The sequence below is a fragment of the Monodelphis domestica genome, chromosome 2, assembly GCF_027887165.1.
Source record: "Monodelphis domestica isolate mMonDom1 chromosome 2, mMonDom1.pri, whole genome shotgun sequence".
In the NCBI taxonomy this organism is placed as follows: Eukaryota; Metazoa; Chordata; class Mammalia; order Didelphimorphia; family Didelphidae; genus Monodelphis; species Monodelphis domestica.
The window spans coordinates 71,505,228-71,529,845 of record NC_077228.1 but is presented as its reverse complement, the minus strand read 5'-3'; the positions used below and the strand labels follow the sequence as shown (position 1 = coordinate 71,529,845).

Genomic DNA, 24,618 nt, shown 5'->3' with positions numbered 1-24,618 from the left:
AGGTCTAAGAAAAGGTTATCAGGATCATTTAGATCAAAGTTTGGAAACATAGAGGAGGATTTCTTTCTTTTTTTATAGTCAGCCAATGGGATTTAAATGAGACATCTCAATTTTTAAAACTTCAGCAAATAGCCCTTTTCCTGAGCATATTAGAAAGCCATTTACCTTCTATTCTTTAGATATGATTTTATTAATTCCTAGGATCAAAAAAATCCCCAAATTGAAGACTAACCTGCTTCTGATGACCTTCAAACTTTTTTAGCCTTTGGATGATAGTCCATTGCTAAATTCATACCACAACTTTTCCAGATTAATAGTTATAAGTGGGACTTATGCTCTGCTTAAACTTCCATATTCTTTTTTTTTCTAATTTAATTTGCTCCAATCAAAGAACTGTCAATGTGTCATGTGTTATGATTATATTAGTTACTTTCTCCCTGAAACTTCTATATTAGATACTAGATCTTAAATACTATTGTTTTTTTCTTAAATCCAGAGCTCTGATCTTGGCAAAGCAGATTTAATCCAGTGGTTTATCTGTTGCCATTGCTTGTTTGTGATTCCTATCTAGGTAATTGACAATAGAGTTCTACAGATTTTTCTTTCTTATGTTCCAAAACATCATTTCTTAGAATCTTTTTTTTTTATGTTATGAATCCTCTCAGTATTCTGAAACCCATTTATCAATGTCATTTAGTTTGGTGGTTTTGTTTGTTTTCACCACACTCAGCTTTTGCTTTGGATGCGCTTTGCCCCTTATTGTAGAGGAAAAGTGCTAGTCACTAGGAAAATTCAGGGAAACCACTGTCCCTTAACCAAGAACCAGATCTACTCTATTAAGAATGCTATGAAATAATTAAAAAAAATACCTTGGTTCTCTTTCTTTTTATGTAGTTTGTTTGATACACCTAAAATACCGTCATAGAGGGAAAAAATGAAGTGTAATGAATACTGAAATAGAATTTGGAGATCTTGATTGTACTTTCCTCTGCCACTAATAATCTTTCTAAAACTTGTACTATCCTGACCATCTGTAAAAATATCTGTAATGTCATATAGATTTAATATACTCAATAATTTTTCCTCTTTTTCTTTTGCTCTTATCTTTTTTACTCAGAATCTCTTGTCAGTTCTTTTTCTAAATTCTCATCTCTATACTACCATTTCCTTTTTCTAGGACTTGTTTATTATGAGCTTTTCATCTATTGGGAACCACTGATGAATCTTATCTTGCTCATGCAATCTTGCACATGCTGTCCATATAGATTAATATAGTAATTTCATTATTTCCTTGACCAAATCTAAAATGGCTTATTGAATCAAGGTCACCTTTCCTTCCTGGTTCTTTCTCGTGGCACATAATTCCCTAGCAAATACCATCTGATACAGTGAAGTTGATCTCTCAAATGTTCTCTATATACCACAATTATGTTTCCTTCCCTCCTTTTATTCATGCTATAATTTACACTATTCATGATAATGCTCTCACTTAACTTGTCCTGTTCTTTTACTTGAATCTTTTTAAATTTCTCAAGGCCTAGCTCAACTCTTGCTTCGTCTCTGAGAATCCTTTTTCACTACTCCAACTTTCACCTCTCTTCTTTTAATACCTATTATATTTATAGACAACATAGTAGAATTGAGTATTTAAATATTCTTTGTTTCATGATGTCAGTTTTAGATTTCTACATGAATTGCAAACTATATAAAGGCAAGATATTTTTTTTTTGCTTTTGCATCTTATCAGAGTCTAACACAATGCTCTCACAGTAATTGAATGATTTATTGTCTCTCATCCTATCTGCAAACAGACCTAGGGTGCATTTTCCCTTTCTCTCTATTTCTTATCTATTCTTTAAGGCAAGGTTCAAGTCAGTAGTGGAAAGAATGCTTATCTAGTGTTAGAGGACTTGGGTTGAAATTTTGCCTCTGGTGCTTAATATGACCTGCTTGATTTGGAGTAATTTGAATGTAATATTTAATGGTTTGTGAGGTCCTTTACAGCTCCAATGGTAAGGTCTTATGAAGTTACACTTCCTCCACAGGATATCCAATTTTGATAGCCCAAATTGATTTCTTTTCTCCTTTTGTAATTATTGTCTGTATCATATAGTCACAGTCTTTAAAGTTTAAAAGGATCTTAGACATTATCTGTTGACACAAAACAGAATCTCCTCTATAACATCCCAGCTCCCATGAACATTTATTTTTTTCCACTTTTGAGTTTTATTAAATTAATATTTTTACATTACCTACATTTATAGATTACTTCTGCCTTGTGAGTGATCTCTTATAACAAGGTAAAACAACTAAGCAAAACTAATATACAGTGACCTCTTCTTAAAGTGAAGCATGTTTCATATCATAGCTCCCATTTCTATTTTTTTAATTGAACAGAAATATATTTCCTCTTCCTCCCATCTCCACCCTAGTGAAAAAGAAAAGGAAAAAAACCCCACAAATATATCTAAGTCAACAAACAAATTTCACCAGTGGGCATATACAAAATATATAATTGTCTCATTCTTTAACCTCTATTCCTCATCTCTAATAGATAGCAATTATTCATATTGTATTGATCATAATTGTTAAATTTTTTAAAGATGTTTTTTAACAGTGTTGCTGTTGTATAAGTTGTTCAGGTTCTGCTTTTCTTCATTCTTTATGCACTTATAGAAGTCTTCAGAATTGTTCTTTTTTTTATCATATTGATGTTACTGATATTTAGCAAACTTCCGTAATATAAAAGAATCTACAAAATTATCAGCATTTCTGCATAACATCAACAAAACTCAAAAAAGATAAATTATAATTAAAATTAATATGGATTGTATAAATTATAGTCTGTCTTCCAAGATATACATGAGATTTTTTTTAAGTACAACTACAAACAACTATTTACATTAGTAAAAACAAATAAATAATTGGAAAAATATTAATTGTTCATGTGTGGGATAACATAATATAATGAAAATAAAAACTTTACTGATATTTATTTGCTTTTTCATTACCAAGCCAATTAAAATGTTAAAGAATTAATTATAAAATAAAACAAATTTAGTTCATATGGAAGTCAATTTCTATTTTCTATTAGCAGTTCCACTTGGTTTTGATTTCAGGAAACATGATTCTTCATCCTAGATAATTTGATCACCAGAAATCTCTTCAGCATTCTTATTGATTTAGTTTTTGCTATTCAGCACCTTCTAAACTCCCTTATCCTCCTCTCCTCTGATTGGAGGCCTGGAGGGAAGAACATTGAATTCCAGGGGGCTCTGGTAAATTTTCTGGTAAACTTTCCATTTTCTCTTAGGAGCTCTGTTTGGTTTCAACACATGCCTTCCTCTCTCCCCTATACCCACTTTACCACTTTCTTTTGTGTATAGTCTTCCCCTTTTTGACTTTAAAATTCTTGAAGGCAGAGATTTCCCTTTTTTCATGTGTTCCTTTACAGTTGAGCACAATGCCTAGCACATAGTAGGTACTTAACAATTGTTCATTGAATTGGATATAGCAGAGGGGGAGAAGGTCTAGAATCTCAAGAGAAGTAATGAAAACAAATAGGAAGGAAGTGGGGGTGGGGGGAGTCTAGTAGTAGTAGTAGTACCATATTTCAAACTATATATATATATATATATATATATGTGTGTGTGTGTGTGTGTGTCTGTGTGTGTGTGTATACATATATATATACACACACATATACACACTACAAAGCATTTCTTATTAAACAGTTTGTGATTGTTTAAGAAATTGGGAGATCATTCAGGGAAACAGATAAGGTATACAACATGTATACCTAATATTTGATAAGCAGAAAGACTTCTGTTAATGGGATAATGATATTATTTGACAAAAACTATTGGTAAATTTTGATATCAGAATGGAAGAAACTAGACATAGATCAACACCTCACACTTTATACACAGATAAGCTCCAAATGGATAAATATATCTACATAAAAAAGGTTACATTATAAACAAAATAGAGCATAGAAAAAGTTACCTATTAGTTCAGTGGATAGGAGAAAAGTTTATGGCCAAAAATAGAGAGTATCGTAGAAGATAAATAGGTAATTTTAATTATATAAGCATAAAAAGAATTTGAACAAATCTAATGACTTGAAAATTAAAAGTCAAACAACTCAAAAAATTTATGGTATATTTTGCTGATAAAAATCTGAGGAAAAATGGTAAACATTGATAAGAAAAATAACTATTTCCCAACTGGAAAATGGCCTAAAGATTTTTTTCTTCTCCCTCTTAAAATAAAAGTACTACACACACAACTCTTTCTAAATGATCAAGTATATTTCCTTCATCCCATTCCTGAAAATTTGTGTGTTAATATTTCAGGATTCTTATTCAATTCCAGTCATTTCATCAGAAATGCTTGAAAGTTCTTTATTCCATAAAAGATCATTTTTTCCTCTGTAGGATTTTAATAAGCTTTGCAGGCTGTTTTTCTTGAATATAAGCTTTTATCTTCTGGCTTTTTTATCTTCTAACACCTCTCATTTATAGTAAAAGTTGTATAATTTTGGTCTGCCCTTTAGTACTACTATTTTTAAAAAATCTTTACTTTCTGTCTTAGAATCTATGCTAAGTATTGGTTCTATAGCAGAAGACCAATAAGGGCTAGGTAAGTAAATTTAAATGAATTGTCCAGGTTCTGTAAGGACCAGAATGTAAGGCGTTAAAATTAAAGGGTTGGACTAAATTATTTAAGAATGTGGTCGGCAAGAATTAATCACTTAATTCCAAATGATTTTTTAATGGTAATTTATGTGCACATTTTTGTACAAATTACAAAAATTACAAATTTATGGTAAATTGTTTGCAAAAGGAGATAGAGATAGATTGAAAATAAGAAAATCAGAGAGGATAGGGTAAGATATCTAACCTAACACACTAAGTATTTTGCTTTGGCCCCTGGCTCAACCTAGGTCTGGAGATGAATAAAGCAAGGGCTTCAGTCACAAAACCTCTCTCCACAGATAAAGCCTTTCCTGAGGCTAGTCCCTTCAGAAAATCCAGGAAAGGAGTCAGCATTTTTCACTCACCCATGTGATAGTTCAGAGGGAGAGATTTAAGAACAGTCTCACCAAGTCTAAGGTCTCAGGTCCAATAAGCAGATTCTTCACCAGCCTCCAACTCGAACTTGGAACAGGAAGTTATAACTCCTTTTAAAGATGTTTCTTTGTGCTACTTCCTGTGCCTTCCTCTACTTTTATGTGGATCAATTGTAGTCTATAGTTTTGCTTAGGACTGCCCAGGGGGCAGTCAGTGGGTTCTGATTTGTCACCCACTTTTGCACATGTGGGTCATGGACCTCCCCCATTTAAGGACAAGTGAGGTGTATATGCTTCTTGTGATTAAATCTGAATCTAAAAATGGGCAGGGGAGAGTTAATCCCAGCTTCATAATCATCCCTGTGATCATTTGGGAGACTAGTCTCCACAATTGATGATTTGACATTATCATCTTGTACCTCTAAAAATCTTCTAACTACAGGTGTATACAATATTGCATCTTCTAAGAGTAAAGTACATTAAGAGATAAGAAGGAAATAGAAGAGAGAGAATGCAAACCAGTGTGTTCTAGGCGCATTGACAAAGAGCCAATTAGGGGACAGTCCCCTTTTGCATAAAAGTTTACATTTAAAAGAAATGTGCTCAACTCTCTTCATTTCAATCAGTTGCACCCCAAAGTTCATTCTGGATCTTCTTGATGCAGTGTAAGTTTCTACAGGCATCTTTCTCCAAACAGTTCATTTTCTGGATTCAAGGAGTTAGCAAACTTCTTTCTCTGAAATTTTTTCTTAAACAAAATTTTAAATTGTGGATTTTATAAAAACATATACAATTCTCCCTGAGGAGGGTGTTGACCAACACTTGAGTCAACTCAGAATACATGGTTGAGTATATTAGTCAATTATCAAAAGAAAAACAAAAAACAAAAAGAAAAACAGAAGAAAAATAATTAAACTTTGAGAGAAATAAAAATTCAAAATCAGCAAAAATCTATATATCTAAAAATTTCCAAGTAAACAAGAATACATTCATAACAGGCCCTTGTATTAGGTCCAAATAAAGTAATTTTTGTCCCATAAATCTGTAGGACAAAATGCAGTAATATTGCACTTACCCATTGGCAGCCAGGACTACAGGAAGTTGCCATACTATAATCATCAATAAATAGCAGGTTACCATAGTCTAAAGTTTTTGGGTATGCATTAATATTAGAGTAAATGTATATTTTAAACTTATATCACTGCAAAAAAAAGGTTAATATTGATTACATGTGCTTTAAGTACAAGAAATAAGAAAAAAAGACAACTCATACTCTATTTCACATACTAGGAAAAAGCAATGATAAATTAAAAAAAAATCTAAAATCTAGTTCATAATTTGCCAAAGGAGAGGCAGAATAAAACCTTTTTAACTTAGCTATGATCCATAGTGTGAGTGTACATAATTTTTACTGAGTAACAGCTTTTCAAAACAGTAGTATTAACAGCTAATTCATATTCAAGAAGTACCAAAATCTCTAAAATCACAAGAGCACATTTAAATGACAATAGCAAATAAACCTGATATCATATAGGATTCACATGAGTCTTTATATAGCCACTTGCTATGTGACATTTAAAAAACCTTTGAAGCTCATGTACACTTATCACAAATTCTACAGATGTACCAAATCTTTCAACCTTAGCTGAGATATTTTTAACCAAGTCTATTACTGCCATCATTCCAAAATTTGGCAGAGGAACCCAGAAAAAATACAAACCTCTATACTTCTGATGAAAACCTTTTGGGTCTAAAAATGTCACCAAGAATTTAGATCATTATGGTGGAATAGAATAAGTTGAGTTACAAATATAAAAGCCATTTTGGAGCTACTAGATTTCACAGGAAAAAGTCCTTCACACCTCTGGATGAGATAACCCATTGGAGGTTAATTAAGCAGCTTGGGCATCTTGCTCCCTCTGATATGAGACTGTAACAGTTAACAGACCTGTCTCTAATATGTCCCACCTATTTTATGTGGAGCCAAGGACTAAATAGTGAAAATCACTTCAGATGTCTCATCCATTACATATTTAATAAATGCAGAGGTGGGGAAATACAATAGTGCTATTGTACTTCTCTTCAACTAAAAATGCACCCTTATCTCTTGTTACAAACATTTCAAAGACAGGCAAATGATCAGAGGTACTGGTTCTACTAGATATCTAAAAATCACTTCTGAAGACCCCTTAAAATCAATTTAAATTATTAGGTTGCTAAATTCTCCAAAGGTGCTATACAGTTTGATGGAGTCCATCCATCATTATATATGTGACAATCAACAAATGAAAAAAGGAACAAAAGGCCGTTAGGCAACATGTGACCTTGATGGACCTGGTGACACACGCAGCATCCCTAAGGACCTATTGTTTTGCCATGGAAGAAGGTTTGTGCAAGGTGTTTATGGACTTTTACAATGGTATTTTCTCCAGTCCAGTCATATTAAAGATAGTAGGAGGGTGCAAATAAAAACAGTATAACAGAGAGTAACAGAATATAGTAGATTAGATTAATATGTGAACTTAACAAAAAAAAAATTAAACCTTAAAGCAAACAATAAGAAAATACAATATATGTGACAGAATACAGGCATTGTATTCAAGAGTCCCTTTCTTCAATTCCAATAGTTGTGTTACAAAGACTTGTTCACTATTATGAAGGGGAAACAAAACTGAAAAGAGTTAACATTAATAAAACAATGGAGTCTGAAAAGGCTTAAAAAGTCACCTCCAGACTCTTTAAGGTTCCTTCCCATCCCCAGTATCATCACCAGATGGGACAGAGACTGAATCGGCTCTGATGAAGATAGTATGGTGAGATAAATATCTCTTACTCTCAGGGTTTTTTAAGATTTTTCAATTCTTTTCATAAAAGTCTTGAGCTCCCCTACACTCTCCTCCACATTTTCCAGTGGATTCTCAAGCTGAGCTTTTAGTTCAGTTATTAGTTGAGTAGTAGGAGGTCAGGTTGGACAGGAAATGAGTTGTACAGGAGGAGGCTGAGATAAATCTCCAATTTGCATTTCTGTAATACTTTGGATATTTGCCAAGTTTCTCTTAAAGAGAGATAGATAAAATGCTCCACATCCTACTATTATAATCATACCAAGGAATAGTACTAAGTATATCTATTGTGATATATTCTCTTTAAATACCAAAGAAACAATGTTGTTCCAGCTCAGGAAATGCTATCAAAAATCATTTTGAATGTTTTTTAAAATCATGTTTAAATTTAATTTTTAAATTGCTTGTAAGTCTATATTTTGTCTGTAGTTGGCACTACTGGCTAGGAGTTAGGGTCATGGTCACCCTTTAAGGATGTAATTGATCTAATTAACTTTTTAGGTGGAGGGCTAAATAGAACCACACTAGAATTTTCTTGGGCAAAATGCTGCTGTTTTGAGTTGACCTGGGAAAATAAGATTTTTTTATAAATAATTTTTTAGCTTATTTGAGCTCTAAAAGCCTCTTAGGGTAAAAAGGACCAGTTTTTTGTTGTTGTTTTTTAACATTAACACTGCTCTTTTTGGCTAGTCTCCCCAGGTTTTGCTTCTTACTTAAGTTAATTCTAGAGACAGATGGGGCTTAGAAAAAAGAAAAGTAGATTTCCAGGAGCAAAACAAGACCAAGATTTTGTTAATTTCATCTTACCAATCACTCTCTCTAATAACAAACAGCTGAGCTAAGTAAGCTCAGTTATTTTCTCCAGTTTTTTGATTTCATATAGTTCTTTTGATATGGATTCTTTTGGCCTGAGCAGGGCTGCTTTTCTCCCTCGTGCTCCCCAACTTCAGTGTAAAATCCTGAGGGTTGGCTAATTGGGTTGCTTTTTCCCTGAAGTGAGGGGGTTTGGAAGATCTTGAGGTTCTGCTGCTAATATTAAAAACGGCTGTATTCTATTTATTTTAAGGAGAAGGGGGAAAAATTGAACTTACCTTTTCTCGCAGCTGTGAATTATAGAAGTCTCACTTGACATGTATAGAATAAAGGAAATTGAGGGAGATTGAGGGTACTCATCCCAATCTTCATGATCAGCCACACAGCTCAGAAGTGTCTGAGGTCAAATCTGAATCCAGAATTTCTTGTCTCCAGGCCTGGCTCTGTATTCAACAAGCCTTCTAACTAACGCAGTACTACTTCCTTTTGAATTGCTTATATTTTTCTTTGATTATGTAGGCTCTCAATTTTGATTGATATTTCCAGGATTTTTCCTTTTGGGATTTCTTTCAGGAGGTAGCTGGTGGATTTTTTCTATTTTCACTTTGCCTTCTGGTACTAATAGGTCTAGGCAGTTTTCATTTATGACTTATTGAAATATAGTTTCTTGCCCTCCAAGGGCCCCACTTCACATATCAATTATTTTTTTGTGGTTTTCCAGGAAATCTAATGATTTTTATGTTATCTCTACTTACTCTTTTTTCCAGGCCATTTACTTTAGATTTTTCATTTTTAAAAATTTTCTCAGCCTTGATTTTGTTCTAATATTTTTTTTATTTATAGATTTCATTGATTTCTATTTAATGTGTTCTAATATTTAGCAAGTCCATTACCTGGTAAAACTTGCCTCTTAATCTTCTAAGTTGTTTAATTTTCCTAGTCCTTTTCTCCAGATACCTTATTTTGTTAATGTTTTTTTCATGCTTTTCTTCTGTGTCTATAGTTTTGGTGAAAAAATATATACTTCCTTTTAAGTATCTACTTGCAGTTGTTATATTACTTTTACCTTTCTGGGTATCTATATTCACAATAATTTTTTACACTTATTGTTACATTCTTTGATTTATTCATCTCTCTAGCTTTACATTCCTCAATTAGAATTTAGGCCCAGGCCCAGGGCCAGATGGAGTCCCCTGCTGCATTTGTAGGTGATGCCTGTTTGTCCTTTTCCCTGGTCTGTCTCTTCAATTCGTCCTAGAGTTAAGAATCCCTTTATCTTTTAGGTTCAGTGGACTGAATCTTTATGGCCCTCTGTGGCATATCAGGGTCAGGGCAGGGTGCTAGAACCCTTGTCTTGGGATGTGCTATGTTTAGTTTCCTCAGGCTCCACAGTTGTTAGCAAGATCCCTCCTCTGGAACTTTCTAGGGAGAGATTTTTGTCATTCTTAGAGCAGCCCCAGGTCATGTAAAGACCTGTCCATTTGGGGTGAATATTCATTAGATTTGTGTTTGGTGAGTTACCCATAATTAAGCAGCAAGGAAAAAGCTTTTCATTTGGATGGAATTTCTGCTTTCAGAGCCTACATACCAGTAATGTTGTAAACTTTTATTGCTCCATGAACCTCCAGCAGGTAGTGGTGTTAAGGATCTTCCAGCTCTACAACCTAAGCTATGGGAGCAATATAAAACACAGAAGGCAAAGATTATTTTCACCTCCCTAGAGAATCACCTCTTTCATGAAACTACCATGAGCCTTGGGCAGCTGGCAGCAAATGGCCTGGACTCTTAAGTCAAGAAATTACTTCTCCTTGTTTGCTGAAACTGCTTCTTTGATGAACTCAGCTTATAACCTGGACTTTAGGCATGTTATGATGTTAGCCAAAGTGTTGGTTGGAGAAAATATACCTTTGGCAACCAGACCTTTAGGCTCCAGATGACCAACAATTTGATTCTTGTATTAATATAGATATGTTGACTATCTTTGTTGTGTTCAAAGAACATTATAGCTACCCCCATCTACTTGTACAGGCATCTCAGGAACCCAATTCATTTGGCCCTCTGATTGAGGGGGTTTCTGGAGAGTTAGTTATTTCTCATGCACAAACCACAAACTTCTGACCTTTAGCCTGTTTTGGCTTGTAGTGCAGTCCCATATTTTATTCTGAAGCCATACTATTTTGCCTACATTCTCTATCTCATCACATGATGATGATGATGATGACTCAGTTCTTCCTCCTCTTGATTATTCTTCCTAACTGCTCCCCACTTATCTTTTGCTTCTAGTCGAGTCCCTCCCTTCCTTCCTCCCTCCCTAAGTATGGGGGTTAAGTGACTTGTCCAGGGTCACACAGCTCGGAAGGGTCTGAGGTATGATTTGAACCCAGGACCTCCCATATCTGGCCTGACTCAATCTACTGAGCCACCCAGCTGCCCCAAATGTACTATTTCTTACAAAGCATTATTGACGACTGTAACTTTGATAGGACGCTCATTGGATTTGATAAAAATTATGCTCATTTTTCATTGCTAAACCCTGACTTTTGGATCAGTGTTGATTGTTTCCAAGATTTATTTTAATATATATGTCCTTTTTTTGCAAGCTTTGTAATATTTTTATAATTTCATTACCTAAAAGGAGCTTAATCATCTCAGCAAAATGAAATGAAAACTGGCAATTTGGATATGCTGCCACTAGGTTGTGGTAAAAACTTGTAGTCTCACAATTCAAGTAATAAAACATGTTTCTAATAAATTACATCAGTATATTTGGCTTTTATACATTTTAAAAAGAGTTCCTATGATATAGAAAAATGTTTTATTATATACTTAAGTTTAAACCATAAAACCTAATAAACATTTGTACCTGCTTACCCTTGCAGAGAGATTTCTGGCTAAATTATTTTCATACCTTTGAAGTAGTTATCCCTTTTAATTCTTTATATTTGTACATTTGTCTCTATTTTGTATGTACATTACATTTTGTGTTGTTTCCTTATTCCCTGTTTTTCATTATTACTAAAAAGCTTAACTTTAGATTGTTCATGGTTATTCAGTAATCATTTATCAAGTGTCTTCTGGGTACCCAGAGACAAAGTTCAAGAACTAAACATCTTCTGTTCTCAAGGAAGCTGATATTCAGCAGGGGAGGAAAATATGTGCATACATAAGTAGTATTTTACATCTGTTTTATATTTTATTTTATATATAAAAATATGAATTTATGTTATATCTATTCTATATGTTGAAAACATGTGCACACATAAGTAGTATTTTATGTTTTATATTTATTTTATATATAAAATATAAATTAATGTTATATTTATCCTATATGTTTATTTTTCATATAGTTTAAATTTATATAGTAGTTCTATTTTATTCTATTATTTTATTACATATATTTTATATCATAATATATTGATTATTATTTTATATGTAATTATTATATATACATATATGACAAAAACTTAAAATAGCTACAAAGTAAATATTAGATAGTTTCAATCTAAGCTATCCGAGGGGTTACTAGCAGTTTGGGGTGGAGTGAGAATTAAGAAGAGGTAGGAGATTGAACTTAAGCTTGATCCTTTTTTTTTTACCCTTTATATTGAAGGAATTGAGAAGTTCCATGGGGCAGAGTTAAAAATTTACTGCATTCTAGGCTTGGGGGAAGTCATGGACATAGGAAGTGGATTGCTGTGTGTATGGTAGAAAGAAGGTTAATTTGATTTTTCATAGAATCCAGAAAGGGGAATAATGCTGAACAGAACTCTAGCGATGGGTTGGGACAAGTTTGTGAGACAATTTAAAAGCCATAATACCTTTGTTTATATTTAATCCTAGAGGCAGCAGGGAGCAGCTGAAGTTTGAGTGAGGGAGTGACATAAGACATGTCCAGGTCTACATTCAAGTGTTTTCGTTTGGTAGTAGTGTAGTTGGGAGAGATTTGAGGTGAAAAGGAACGAATTAGGAGACCATTGCAATAGTCTAGGTGAGAGGTAATGAAAGTTTGAACTGAAGTGGTGGTTATAGGTCTAGAGAGGAGGTCTCAAATATGAGAAATGATTCAAGGTAAAAATGGCAAGAATTGGCAGCTGATGAGATTTACAGAATTAGAGAGAGTGAAGAAATGAGGATAACTAGATTACAAACCTGCAAGACTGAACCTGGATGGTACTCTCAACAGAAATAGAAAAGTTCATGTGAGTTGTAGGGTTTAAAAGTTAAAGAATTCACTTTTGGGCATGGAAAGTTTGAAATGTCTTCAAGTTCATCCAGTTTTTGAATATCTAGTAGGTATTTGGTGATGTAGAAGTTATGACTGTTTTCAGAGTTTTGATAATTACTGCTTTGTGATATATTTTAATGAGTGTGTGAAGACCATCTTTGTTAACTTTTGAATTAATTAATTTTGAATTTATAATGACCATTCCTCATTTTGGTCATTATAATTTTAGAGTTAGCTTTATATTACAAATCTTAATTCCTAAATATTGTAAGATTTTTAAAAAAAAACTTTTTATGTTACTTGACATTTGGATCTTCGTTACTAGTAAATAAAAACTTTTTTCTGTTACACTCATATTCTGAATTTTTCAAATTCATTTATTGTCTGTTAGTTTTTTAGTTGAAGCTTTGGATTTTCTTGTTACATTATTATGTTATCTGAAAACTGAATTTCTCTTTATTATATTTTTCCTGTCTTAAAGTAGTTAATTGGCATCTTTGCTTTATTTTTAGTGGGAACACTTAATGTTTTTCCATTATTTGCTGGCACTTGGTTTAAAGTAGTATTGATTATGCTGAAAAATAATTATTTTTTACTTATTAAAGTGCTTTTAAAAATCATGAATAGATTATTAGATTCTATTAAGGACTTTTAAAAATTAATAATGTAATTATGTGATTTTTACCTATTTTTATGTTAATATATTTTCTGATATTCAACCTATGTTGTATGCCTGGCTTAAACCTATTTTGCCATGTAGATTTCTTTTCATAATGTAGTGGCATTTTTAAATTTTCTATTATTTTTAGGCTCATATTCTTTAGGAAAATATACTCTGTGTATATATGTATGCATGTATGTGCACACATGTACCCATGCAATCATTACTGATTTTAAAGACTATTACACAAAGGTATAGACTAATGAGATAATCTTTATATTAATAAATGTAACACAAGAATTGACTTTAGGAGCTTAAAGACCTTTTTCTCTGAGTAGGATTCTCTTCTCCCCCTGACCCCCATCAATGGTTTTGTTTATTTATTTTGGGTTAAAGATTCATCTACTTATGTTACTAATGTCCTGTCTTATCATTTGATGATCTATATTTTTAGAAGTATTTTTCTTCTTTAGTTCTCCAATTTCTTAGAAATAGTGTAACATTTCCCTAATGATATTGTTTATTTCTTTTGTCTTTGCTGTGATAATTTTTTAATCTGTAATTTGCTGATACATATTTTTTTTCTCTTCTTTTGATGCTAATATTTTGTCCTTATATTTGATCTCTTAATTTTTTTTATCAATTCTGTATTCTTTGATTTTCTTTTTTCTGTTCTTATAATTTCTATTTTATATTGATTCTTTTTTGTCTTTTTAAATGTCTTAATTTATTTCCTTTTCTTAGACATTGATAAAAATTTGCCTCCAAGAATGGCTTTGTATGCATTCCATGAATTTTATTACTTGGTATTATTGTTTTCTTTTAAATTTATTTCTGATATCTTTTTAAAATTCTGTCATTGTTTAAAAGTTGTTTCTCAATTTCCATGTAGTCTGTAACTTTTGTTCATGTTGCTGGCATTTTATTCTAATTTATGATCTGAAGGCAGTAGCACTTGAGCCATGTTTTGAAGGAAAAGGGAGAATCTAGGAGATGGAGGTGAAGAGGGCTGGCCTGTGGGATTCTTGTGCCTTTATCATTCTAAATCTGACCCCAATTTGTGTTTTCAGTCTTCTATTACATCTTTGAACATCTTATGTTCCAAACTAGCCAATTTTCTTATTCCTATGATATTGTGTCTTTTATATGTGCTTCTGAACAGGCTATCTGTTTATGCCTACAATATTATCCTCCGGACCTCTAAGAATTCCTAGGATTCCCTTAAGGCTCAGCCAAAGTGCCACCACTACCTATTTGAGGCCTTTACAGTTTTGTCTTTTTTCCCCTCATGTTTTTCCTTAGCTTTATTTACTTATCTGTGTACAAGTTATACCATCTCTGTTCATCTCCCGCTCCCACAGTTAGGCTATAACAGTCTTGTGGGCATCCAGTGTTCTTTTTTGTTATGTACCTAGCCTCTCACAGTGTTTTTTTATATATAGTGTTTATTAAATTCATAGGATTATTTCCCCTTTGAAAGTGACAATATTAATTTTGTCTAAGATCATTATTTTCTATAAGTCATTAAGTTAGGTTATGTTGATATTGTCACACAGTTGGGACATGACTTAGGACCCTTGTTTGGTTTTAAAACATTAAATAATTTACGTGAAATAAATTCATTTAAATATTTATTTTAATTCTTTTGCTCACTACAGTTTTTTCCTCAGTTGGTATTGATCCCGAACCTGAAATTATTATCCATAGTGGATTTACTATGATCTGCAGGATTGTAAAAGATCTTTTTAAAAAATGATCTTTCAACATACACAAAATCAGTCATGTAAGGAGTAAAGATGTAAAGACTAATTGACCTCTAAGGTTACATTTTCGATATTGTTAGCCACAGATCTAATGTCTAGCCTGTTTTTGTTGTTGTTGTTTTTGTTGTTGTTGTTGTCATTTGTTTGTTTTTTGGTGTTTTTTAGGAAAATCAGTGGCCTAGAAGTCAAAGGGAGTGATTTAGTTTCAGTCCTGTCATTTACTTTCTATGAACATAGTTAAGTTACTGTACCTCTCTTGGGCATTAGTTTCTTCTGTAAAATAAGGGTTCAGACTAGATGATTTACTCTAGCTCTAAAATGTTGTTTTATTAAATTCAACTATACTCTTAAAATATTGTCTTTTGCCTTCTTATTTCTCTCCCTAACCAGCCCCACAGCAGAAATGTTATACTTCTTTTTTACTCTTATGACTATCAAGATGGACCAACTCATCAACTGTTCTGTAGAGGCAGAGGTTGTTGTGACTGGATTCTTGAAAGCCCTGGGCTGGAAGGCTTGGGAGTGAATTTTATATAGAGTCTAATGTGAAAGTAATTTTTTGTACTTTTATATTTTTATCTATATATTTATACACATATAAATATATGTAAATTTAATTTATTTAAAAATAATTGGTATTTCCTATCTTGGTTTCAGTTTAGTCATTGTATAGTTAGTGTCAGATTTAGGTTATAGTGAGAAAAGACTGAGTAGCATGTTTTGGTCCCTATCCCTTGGTGTTAGATTTCTTCTGGTTAGTTTAGCTTACTTCTGCTCTCTAATTCAACATTGTAGTATCATAATAAAAATTGTTCTTAAGGTTTTTAGAGGAATTCAAATTTTCTTGACCTTTGATCATATTGGAGCTTGACAGCTGCCCTTATCAGCACAGTTGTTAAAACTATGGCTTTGTTCTTAGAAGTTGTTTCTTCTCTTTTTTCCTTTGGTCTTTAACAGCCCCTTCTTGAGAATTTTTCTTTCTTTAGTTATTGTAACTTAAACCGTTTCTCAGTAGTTTTTCACTAAAAGCACCTTGAAATTTTACATATCTCCACATCTACTCTTTCTATCTCAACAAAATTCCTTTTGTTCCATTATTGATAAGCATAATGGTATAGTTGATAGAGTACTGGATTAGGAGTAAAGAACTCAGTTCAAATGTTGCCTTAGCTTTTATTGGCTGTATGAACATAGACAAGTCATCTAACCTATTTGATTGTCAGTTAGTACTCACTTAAGACTATAAATTATTATTTGCTCAAGAAGGAATTACTTCTTGATTCATCCCTTTATAATTTCTCTGTAATGGTTTTCATAATCCATGTTTGTATATTAAAGGTAACTTCTTTCCTACCTGTAAAAGTCCTTTTTGTCTTCCCCATAGCTTTTAAAATAGCATGTTTTAAAATCAGAAATAACTGAGCCCCACGGTTAATTAACATTTTTGAAGAGGGGACTGTTTTATGACTTAATCACATGCCTGAATTGGCCTAATATCTAAAGGAAAAGAATTAATTTGTTGCTGTGGTGTTGCCAATACAAATTACTATAGATTTTTCTTCTCTCCTTTATCTACAGCAACTGGAACAGATTCAAAAGGAGCTAAGTGTTCTGGAGGAAGATATTAAACGAGTGGAGGTGAGGATGTAGATATTGTTGAAACTCTGGAAAGTTTTTCTGTCCATCAAATTGCCACCTTTGTTGCAAATATTAAAGTTTTAGAATTTGTCTCTGTAAAGAAGTAACAAATGTTGCCCTTACCTTACTTCATTTATTGGCTAGCATTAGTTTTTTTGGGGGGAAGAGATTAGAATATGTATTCATCATATGAATGTATAGTTTACATTTGCTTTCATGCTACCACATTCTTTGTAGCTATAGAGAAAAACTCAAGTTCAGTTTAATTCTAAAAAATTACATATTAATGTGAAAGTAATTAGTATATATATATTAAACCACTTTGGTGCTAAGGGGGATACAAAAGAAATGTAGGCCTTATTCATCAAGAGCTTAGTCTCAACCAACATAAAAATAATAAATCTTAATTATTTAATTAAAAATGTAAATTACATGATATGTTTATTAAGCATAACACTTTGTACATACATGTTTTATCGCCCCAGTGGAATGTAAGTTCTTTGAATGCAAAGATAGTTTCATTTTAGTCATCATATCCTTATCTCTTGGTGGATTTGCAGTCAGGTGCACCTGAATTCATATCATGCCTCTGATTCTGTCTTACTGCCTGTATTTGTGACCTTTATTCTATCAGTCTGATTTGGGAGGACCCAATGAGATAAATGCTATGTAAATGCTATTATTAGTAGTAAAATATTTCATTAAATTAAGTGTCTACAATGCTGAGCACTGTGCTAGAAAAAAAAAGGTTTTGAGAAAACATAGTTCTTATACTCTTTCAGCTTAGTTTAATAGAGGAATGTTGACATACAAAGAGCATTATATAGAATAATATACATAATTATGAGAGGAAAAGAGGAAATGCTATAGGAGATCCAAAGTTGGAAATTTCATTACTGACCCATAGGATGATGGGAAGATTCACTGAAGAAATGGAAATGTGAGATTCATTTGCCAGACATGGTGCTGAGCACTCAGGGGAAGGAATTTAGGAATACTTTGCCTGGTAAAGAGAAGATTAAGGAAGGAACTGAACTATTAAAATGATTGTTATAGGAAGAGGGATTAGAATCATTCTGCTTGGCTCCAAAGGGCAGAACTATGAGCACTGAATGGAAGTTTCAGAGAAGCAGATTTATTTGAAGAAAAGAAACCTCTAAATAATTAATAATTGCAAAAAGTGAAACTATACACTTAGGGACATAGTAGGTTCATCATCATTTTTGGGTTTAAAATAAAAGTTGAATGATGACTTCTTGTTAGATGTAGTTAGGAAAATTAATGTTTGTATATGATTTGAATTATATTAATTCTAAGATCCCTGTCAAAGGGAGCTCAATGCTAAAATTCTAGGAATATATGGAAGGGATTTTTATGGGCAAAATTAATGGGCTTTAGAAGCCTCTTTTATAGACTCATAGGTTGAGAGTTCTAAGAGATCTTAGAAGTCATCTAGTTCAATTTTTCCTTTTATAGTTGAGGAAACTAATGACAGATAAGTGAAATGATATGTCCAAGTCCACATAGTTATTAAGTTGCACAACCAAGAATCCAAATTTGGTAATATAAGCGAAAGAGCAGACCAAAGAAGATTTTAAATGATTATTTATTGAGTGAACATTAGGAAGCCACTAAAATGATTTAGAATTCTGGGACTAAAGAAGAGAATAGATTTAAAGGAAAGAATGGAGATGGGAACATTTCTGAGGAGACAATATTCTTCATTCAGATGGGTTGTGATGACAAACTTTATTAGGATCATAGTTAGAATAGGGAATAGGATGTGATGTAAAGGAGATTCTTTTTTAAGTATGAATGGGATTAGATGGCCAGAAGTCCTGCCTAACTTTGAAGTTCAATAATTCTGAAAGAATTAATGTGACAGTTTTTAGAGAAGTAGAAAAATAGGACTTATTATTAAGATTGGCTATGAGATTATGGTCAGAGTGGTAAGTATTCAAAATAGCAGTCTGAGTAAACATTGATGCCACTAGTGAGCATTTAAATCATAGAGATAATGAGGTTTTAGGAGGTAGATGATAAGCTTGGATTTGGATAAAGGGTCATAGCATCATTGATATTAGAACTAAAGTCCAGTTCAGCTCTCTCATTTTACAGACGGGGAAACTGAGGCTCATAGAATTAAAATGAGTTGCCCATAGTCACAAATCTATTAAGTGTTAGGTTCAGGATTTGTATCCAGGTTTTTGTATTGATAGGTCTCATTGTAATTCAATTGTATCCTTTCTTTTAAAACATGTTGTTTGACATGTTGGACAAGGTAAAAATAAAAAAAATGCCCAAGTTGACAGTTGGATCCTTTAAATCAGACAGTTATGTTCTTTGTCCTGTTTAACTTGCCAGACTGTAAAAACAAAATAAAAAAATCAATAGCGAGCTACACAAACTATAGATAGAAAAATTGCTCCAAAACTGTTCTGGACACTTTTGAAAGATGTAATCAAAAGTATCCTCAGTGATGAAGTTAAGCTCAAATGTGAACTTCCCTTCAGAGCCAGGTGCAAGGACACTATAAAGAGACTCTTATAAAAATAAAATGTTTGTTGAGATATATAAGGATAAATAAAGGATTTCTAATTCTAAGGGATTCTAAATCCACCCAAATAAACTCCCAGATTCCACAAGGAATTGCTTCTCCTGTGTTTCACAGGCTACACTACTCCTCCCTGATCTAACTAACCCAAATTTATACTATCTAAATAAAAGCTACTGCTATTATCCTTATAAATCTTATGGAGGCGGAGTCAAGATGGCGACACAGAGGCAGCAAAAGTCCAGACCTGAAAATGCTTCCAAACTGATTATAAACCAAATGCTTCTAGGGGACGGAAAACCAAACCTAACAACAGGACAGAGCTAAGGAACCCTCCTGCTGGACTCAACTTAAAAGATACATCCCCCAAAAGCCTGAATTCGAGAATACTCAGGTTTAAGGGGAAGGAAGAAGGAAGGTCCCAGGACCCCTTCCCAACCTAGAGTGCTGAGCCTCCAGTGGTGCCTGGAACCTCTGGGCGGGCAAAGCTGTGCCAGGTTCAGAGTTTCGAACACAGGTGGTAGGGAAGAAATTGGAGTAGAAGTGCAGAGCTGGCAGCCTAGTTGCAGAAGTGGAGACACTCCATATTGTCCCCCCTACCCGAGGTTTTGGCTTCAGGGCACGTCCAGCTCTGCAAGTTCAACTCAGTTGTGTTTAATCTCATCAAGCTTTCTGAGTGCCTTGCTAAGCTTTAAGGGTGAAGGCTGACAGAAAAGCCCAAAACCACAGATCCAGCACATAATGAGAGGAGCAAGAATGCAGGCAACTACAGGGGGAAAAGAAGGGGCAAATATAAGCAAACAACAGAAAAAGAAAGAAGAAATTACAATTGACAGCTTCTGTCCAGGTAATGAACAAAGAGCAAAATGTAATAGAGGAAGATGAAGGAACACCAAGCAAAAACACAGAAACTCCAGTGAATTGGACACAGGCTTTGGAAGAACTCAAAATACAATTCTAAACACAATTAAGAGAGGCTGAAGACAACTGGGAAAAAAACTTAAAAAGCAAGATAAATGATCTGGAAACAGAAAATAGTGTCTTGAAAGCCCAAATTAATTAGCTTGAAAATGAGGCAAAGAAGATGAAAGATGACCTCCAAAGAAAATCGAACCAGAAGGAGAAAGATGACCAAAAAGCCAGGATGAAATCCAGTCTTTAAAAACCAGAATACAACAATTAGAAGCAAGCAACTTCACAAGGCAGCCGGAAACCATAAAACAAAACCAAAAAAATGAAAAAAAATTGAGGAAAATATGAAACACCTCATTCACAAAACAGAAGATTTAGAAAATCACTCCAGGAAAGACAACTTAAGAATCATTGGTCTACTGGAAGTCCCTGACAAAAGAAAAAGCCTGGACATCATCCTACAGGAAATTATCCTTATAAATCTTAACTTCGCCTTCAAATTATAAAATAGCAAAGGCTAGCTGGTTGTCTCAACAAGAATCAAGTTAGGACTCTGAGTCTCACTCAGAGTTCAAACCAAAGACTAGGTTTTTCTTTGGTCTTCTCAGAGTTAAACAATTTTAAAAACCATAATAGATATTCAATAGTGTTTCCCAAGTTGGTAAAGGAAACACTGAGCTCCTTCAGATCCTCAGACAGAGAGAGAGGCAAAGATGTTACCTCCTCTAGTTCTGAGAGAGAGTCTCTGAGAATGTGTCTGCCAACTGCCATAGAGCAACTCCCAACTGCCAGAGAGAGAGAGAGTAAATGACATAGAAAAGTGGTTATTCAGTTCAGTTATAACTGTCACATTTGAAATTAACACTCTCAGTTCTGCTTCAAATTCCAGTTCTTTTCTCAAGCAACCATTTTACTTCTTATCCCTAAACTAATAAAACAATACTTATTTTTTAATACCATCCTTACAACATCCAGATAGAGATGTCTGGAAGGCCTTGGAGGTGTAGTTCAAAAATTAAACAGATAATTTGGTGCCGAAGTTATGCTATATAAAAATTATAGCAGATGTAATCATTACATATTAGCATTTATGCAAACTTGCAAAATCTTGTGCAAAGTGACCCAATGAGTTTGTGAAGAGAATTTAAGAATTATTGTCTTTAAAGATGATGAAAATGGAGCAAAGAAAGATTAAATGGCTTTCCTATACCCACACAGCTAGTAAGAGTAAGGTTAAAGGCAAATTTAGGCATAATGTAATGAAAAATATCCTAATAATTAAAGCTCTGCAAAAGTGGAATAAGTTGCTTCCTGCACTATATTGTGAGCTCCTCAAGGGCAGGGACTCTGTGACCTTTCTTTGTATCCTCATTGATTAGTAGGCACATTGGCACAGTGTAAAGCTCATAGTGGGCACTGAATAAATTTACTGACTGAGATTTAATATCTTTTTTTCTTACGTAATGTGATCAAGCAAAGGCATAATGTAAGGATGATATTTTTACAATAGTGATCATTGATCAACTTTGTGGAGATTATTGTTCAGTTATACAAAGGTTAAACTAGATATTTAAAAATATATACGTATATATATTTTGATAACTCAGGATAATTGGTTTCTTGTAATCCTGTGTATTTTATTTTGTGTTTTTTAAAATATTTTTCTGAAATGGGATATATCACTTTTCCAGACTATAACCCCAAAAAGGTGAACCCTTTTCCTATGTGGCTTCTGAAGTCCCCTTTCAGGTCTAAGACTCTGTGATTAGATAATAGTAAACAGGTACAAGATGTTTATAGGTTACTGTATGTTGAAAATAAACATAACATCTTTGCCTGTCATTTAAGTTAAGCATGGATATATTCCGTATGTCTTTTATGGTCTTTTTATATCACCAATAAGTAAATTAAATAATAATAATAAATACATATGAATAATGCATTCTATATTAATACATACTCTTTATAAACTATATAGATTAGCATTCCATTTCAACATCTATATTGAACTTATTTATTCTCATTTGTTTTGTTTTGTTGGCAATAATTTAAAGCAAAACCTCGTTTTTATGTATTCAGTCCTTTTGTTTTTATGAAATAAAAAAAGTGAGTGAAATTGGATATATAAACATTTAATGTGTTTTTAATGTTTCAATTCAATTTATGAAAACAGAAACAACCCTGAAAGTTAAATGCCCTCCCCCCCCTTTTTTTTTTTAAAACCCTTACCTCCATCTTGGAGTCAATACTGTGTATTGGCTCCAAGGCAGAAGAGTGGTAAGGGCTAGGCAATGGGGGTCAAGTGACTTGCCCAGGGTCACACAGCTGGGAAGTGTCTGAGGTCAGATTTGAACCTAGGACCTCCCATCTCTAGGCCTGGCTCTCAATCCACTGAGCTACCCAGCTGCCCCCTAAATTCCCCCTTTTTATCATTAAAATACAACATGTTTTTTTCTTTAGTAATCAGTGAATAATCAATGAACACTAATTAAATCCCTACCATGTGTCTTATAAAAAAGAACATTAGGAAGAATTTGGTGTATTTTTTAGCATATTCAGATTTTTCTTTTTCTATTAACATTTTAGTAGTATATATTAGTCCACTCTGCACACTATGGAATTCATTACATTTTATTAGTATCAAAAAATTCAATAATTTTTATTCAGATACTATGCTATATTAAATCAGCAAGTCATCAAGTATCTTTTAAGTGAATAGTTCTTCCCTAGAGGAGCTTCTGTTCTAATGAAGAGAAGAAAATATGTTTAAAAAGGTGAGGTGGGGCTGGGAGTAGATTGCTGGTCTGGAGAATTAGGAATGGAACATATAGAAGAATTAAGGCATGACTGCTTGAATGTTTTCCTTAAAATTGGTGAAACCAGCCATTTAAAGTAGGGGACAACTAAGATGGTGTGCACTTTTATGGTGACTGGGCCATGAGTATAGTGACTGTTCAGGAATGGTACTTCCTTACATTTTTTAGAAGTTTTATATTCTAAGGTGACACAGGTAAAAATTATCATAACAATATGCTTATAAATCTGTACTAGGCATTTTTTGAGGGGGCTGCCAGATCTGCAGTCATTTCCACGTAGTAAATAGACCAATAAAGCCAAATAATTACTCTTAATAGCTAGGTGGTTCAGTGTCCAGATTACTGACCTTGGAGTCAGGAAGTTCTAAGTTTAAATTTAATCTCAGACACTTACTGGTAATGTGACTCCAGGTAACTTACTTAACCTCTATTCACTTAGTTTTCTCAACTGTAAGATGGGGAATAATAACACCTACTTTATGGGTTTGTTGTGAAGAACAAATGAGATAACTGTAAAATAGCACTAAGCACAGTACTTTGCACATAAAAGGTTCTATATAAATACTAATTCTTCCTTTTTATATGTATAAAATGAAATATGTGCAATTGTGTAGGTAAATAGTTATATTAAAATAAAAATGTAAGTTCATGAATCCCCTGAAATCTGTCCAAAGTCAGTATTTGTGAACCTTGGGTTTAGAAACTCTAGAGCAGTGGTTCTCAACCTTTCTAATGCAGTGATCCCGCAATACTGTTCCTCATGTTGCGGTGACCCCAAACCAAAAAATTATTTTGGTGGCTACTTCAAAACTGTAATTTTGCTACAGTTATGATTCAGAATGTAAATACCTAATATGCATTATGTATTCTTATTGCTACAAATCAAACATAATTTAAACATAGTGATTAATTACAAAAACAATATTTAATTATATGTTGAGAAATATTAATCCAGCAGGAGGCAGCCTGAGCGTTGGGGCGGGAGGTAAGTCCTGCCTGTGGAGGGGCTCCGCAGATGCGGCCTTCTTCCTGTCGTCTCCCTTCAGCTCAAGCTGAAGCTTCACTTTGCTGGGGTTACTTGGCACTGTTATCTGCTCCAGAACTAGTTCTTAACCCCTCTGGAGGCAGTGCCAGGGTGCTCTCTCTGGGTCTCTGAGTCTGGTCTCCAGGCAACAGGGTAATTAAATCCATCACCCCTCATAGGGGGAGGGCTGCTGATAGGTAACTAATATTAGTACATTGTGCAGGCAGCAGGGTCCCCGTTCTTTCCGAGATCTTGCTGTAAAGTAGCGCAATTTCTCAGCAGCTAAAGCCATCGGAAA

At 33.5% G+C, this 24,618-nt stretch overlaps 1 protein-coding gene across 4 annotated transcripts in view; it reads left to right on the top strand.

Annotated features, from left to right (window-relative positions):
• COP1 (COP1 E3 ubiquitin ligase) overlaps positions 1-24,618 on the top strand; it is a 329,094-nt gene that overhangs the window by 72,030 nt on the left and 232,446 nt on the right. For all 4 annotated transcript variants that reach the window (XM_007480833.3, XM_007480832.3, XM_056815582.1 and 1 more), the window contains one exon: positions 16,955-17,014. In XM_007480833.3, coding sequence (XP_007480895.2) covers positions 16,955-17,014 — 60 coding nt within the window. The remainder of the gene's footprint in view (positions 1-16,954; positions 17,015-24,618) is intronic.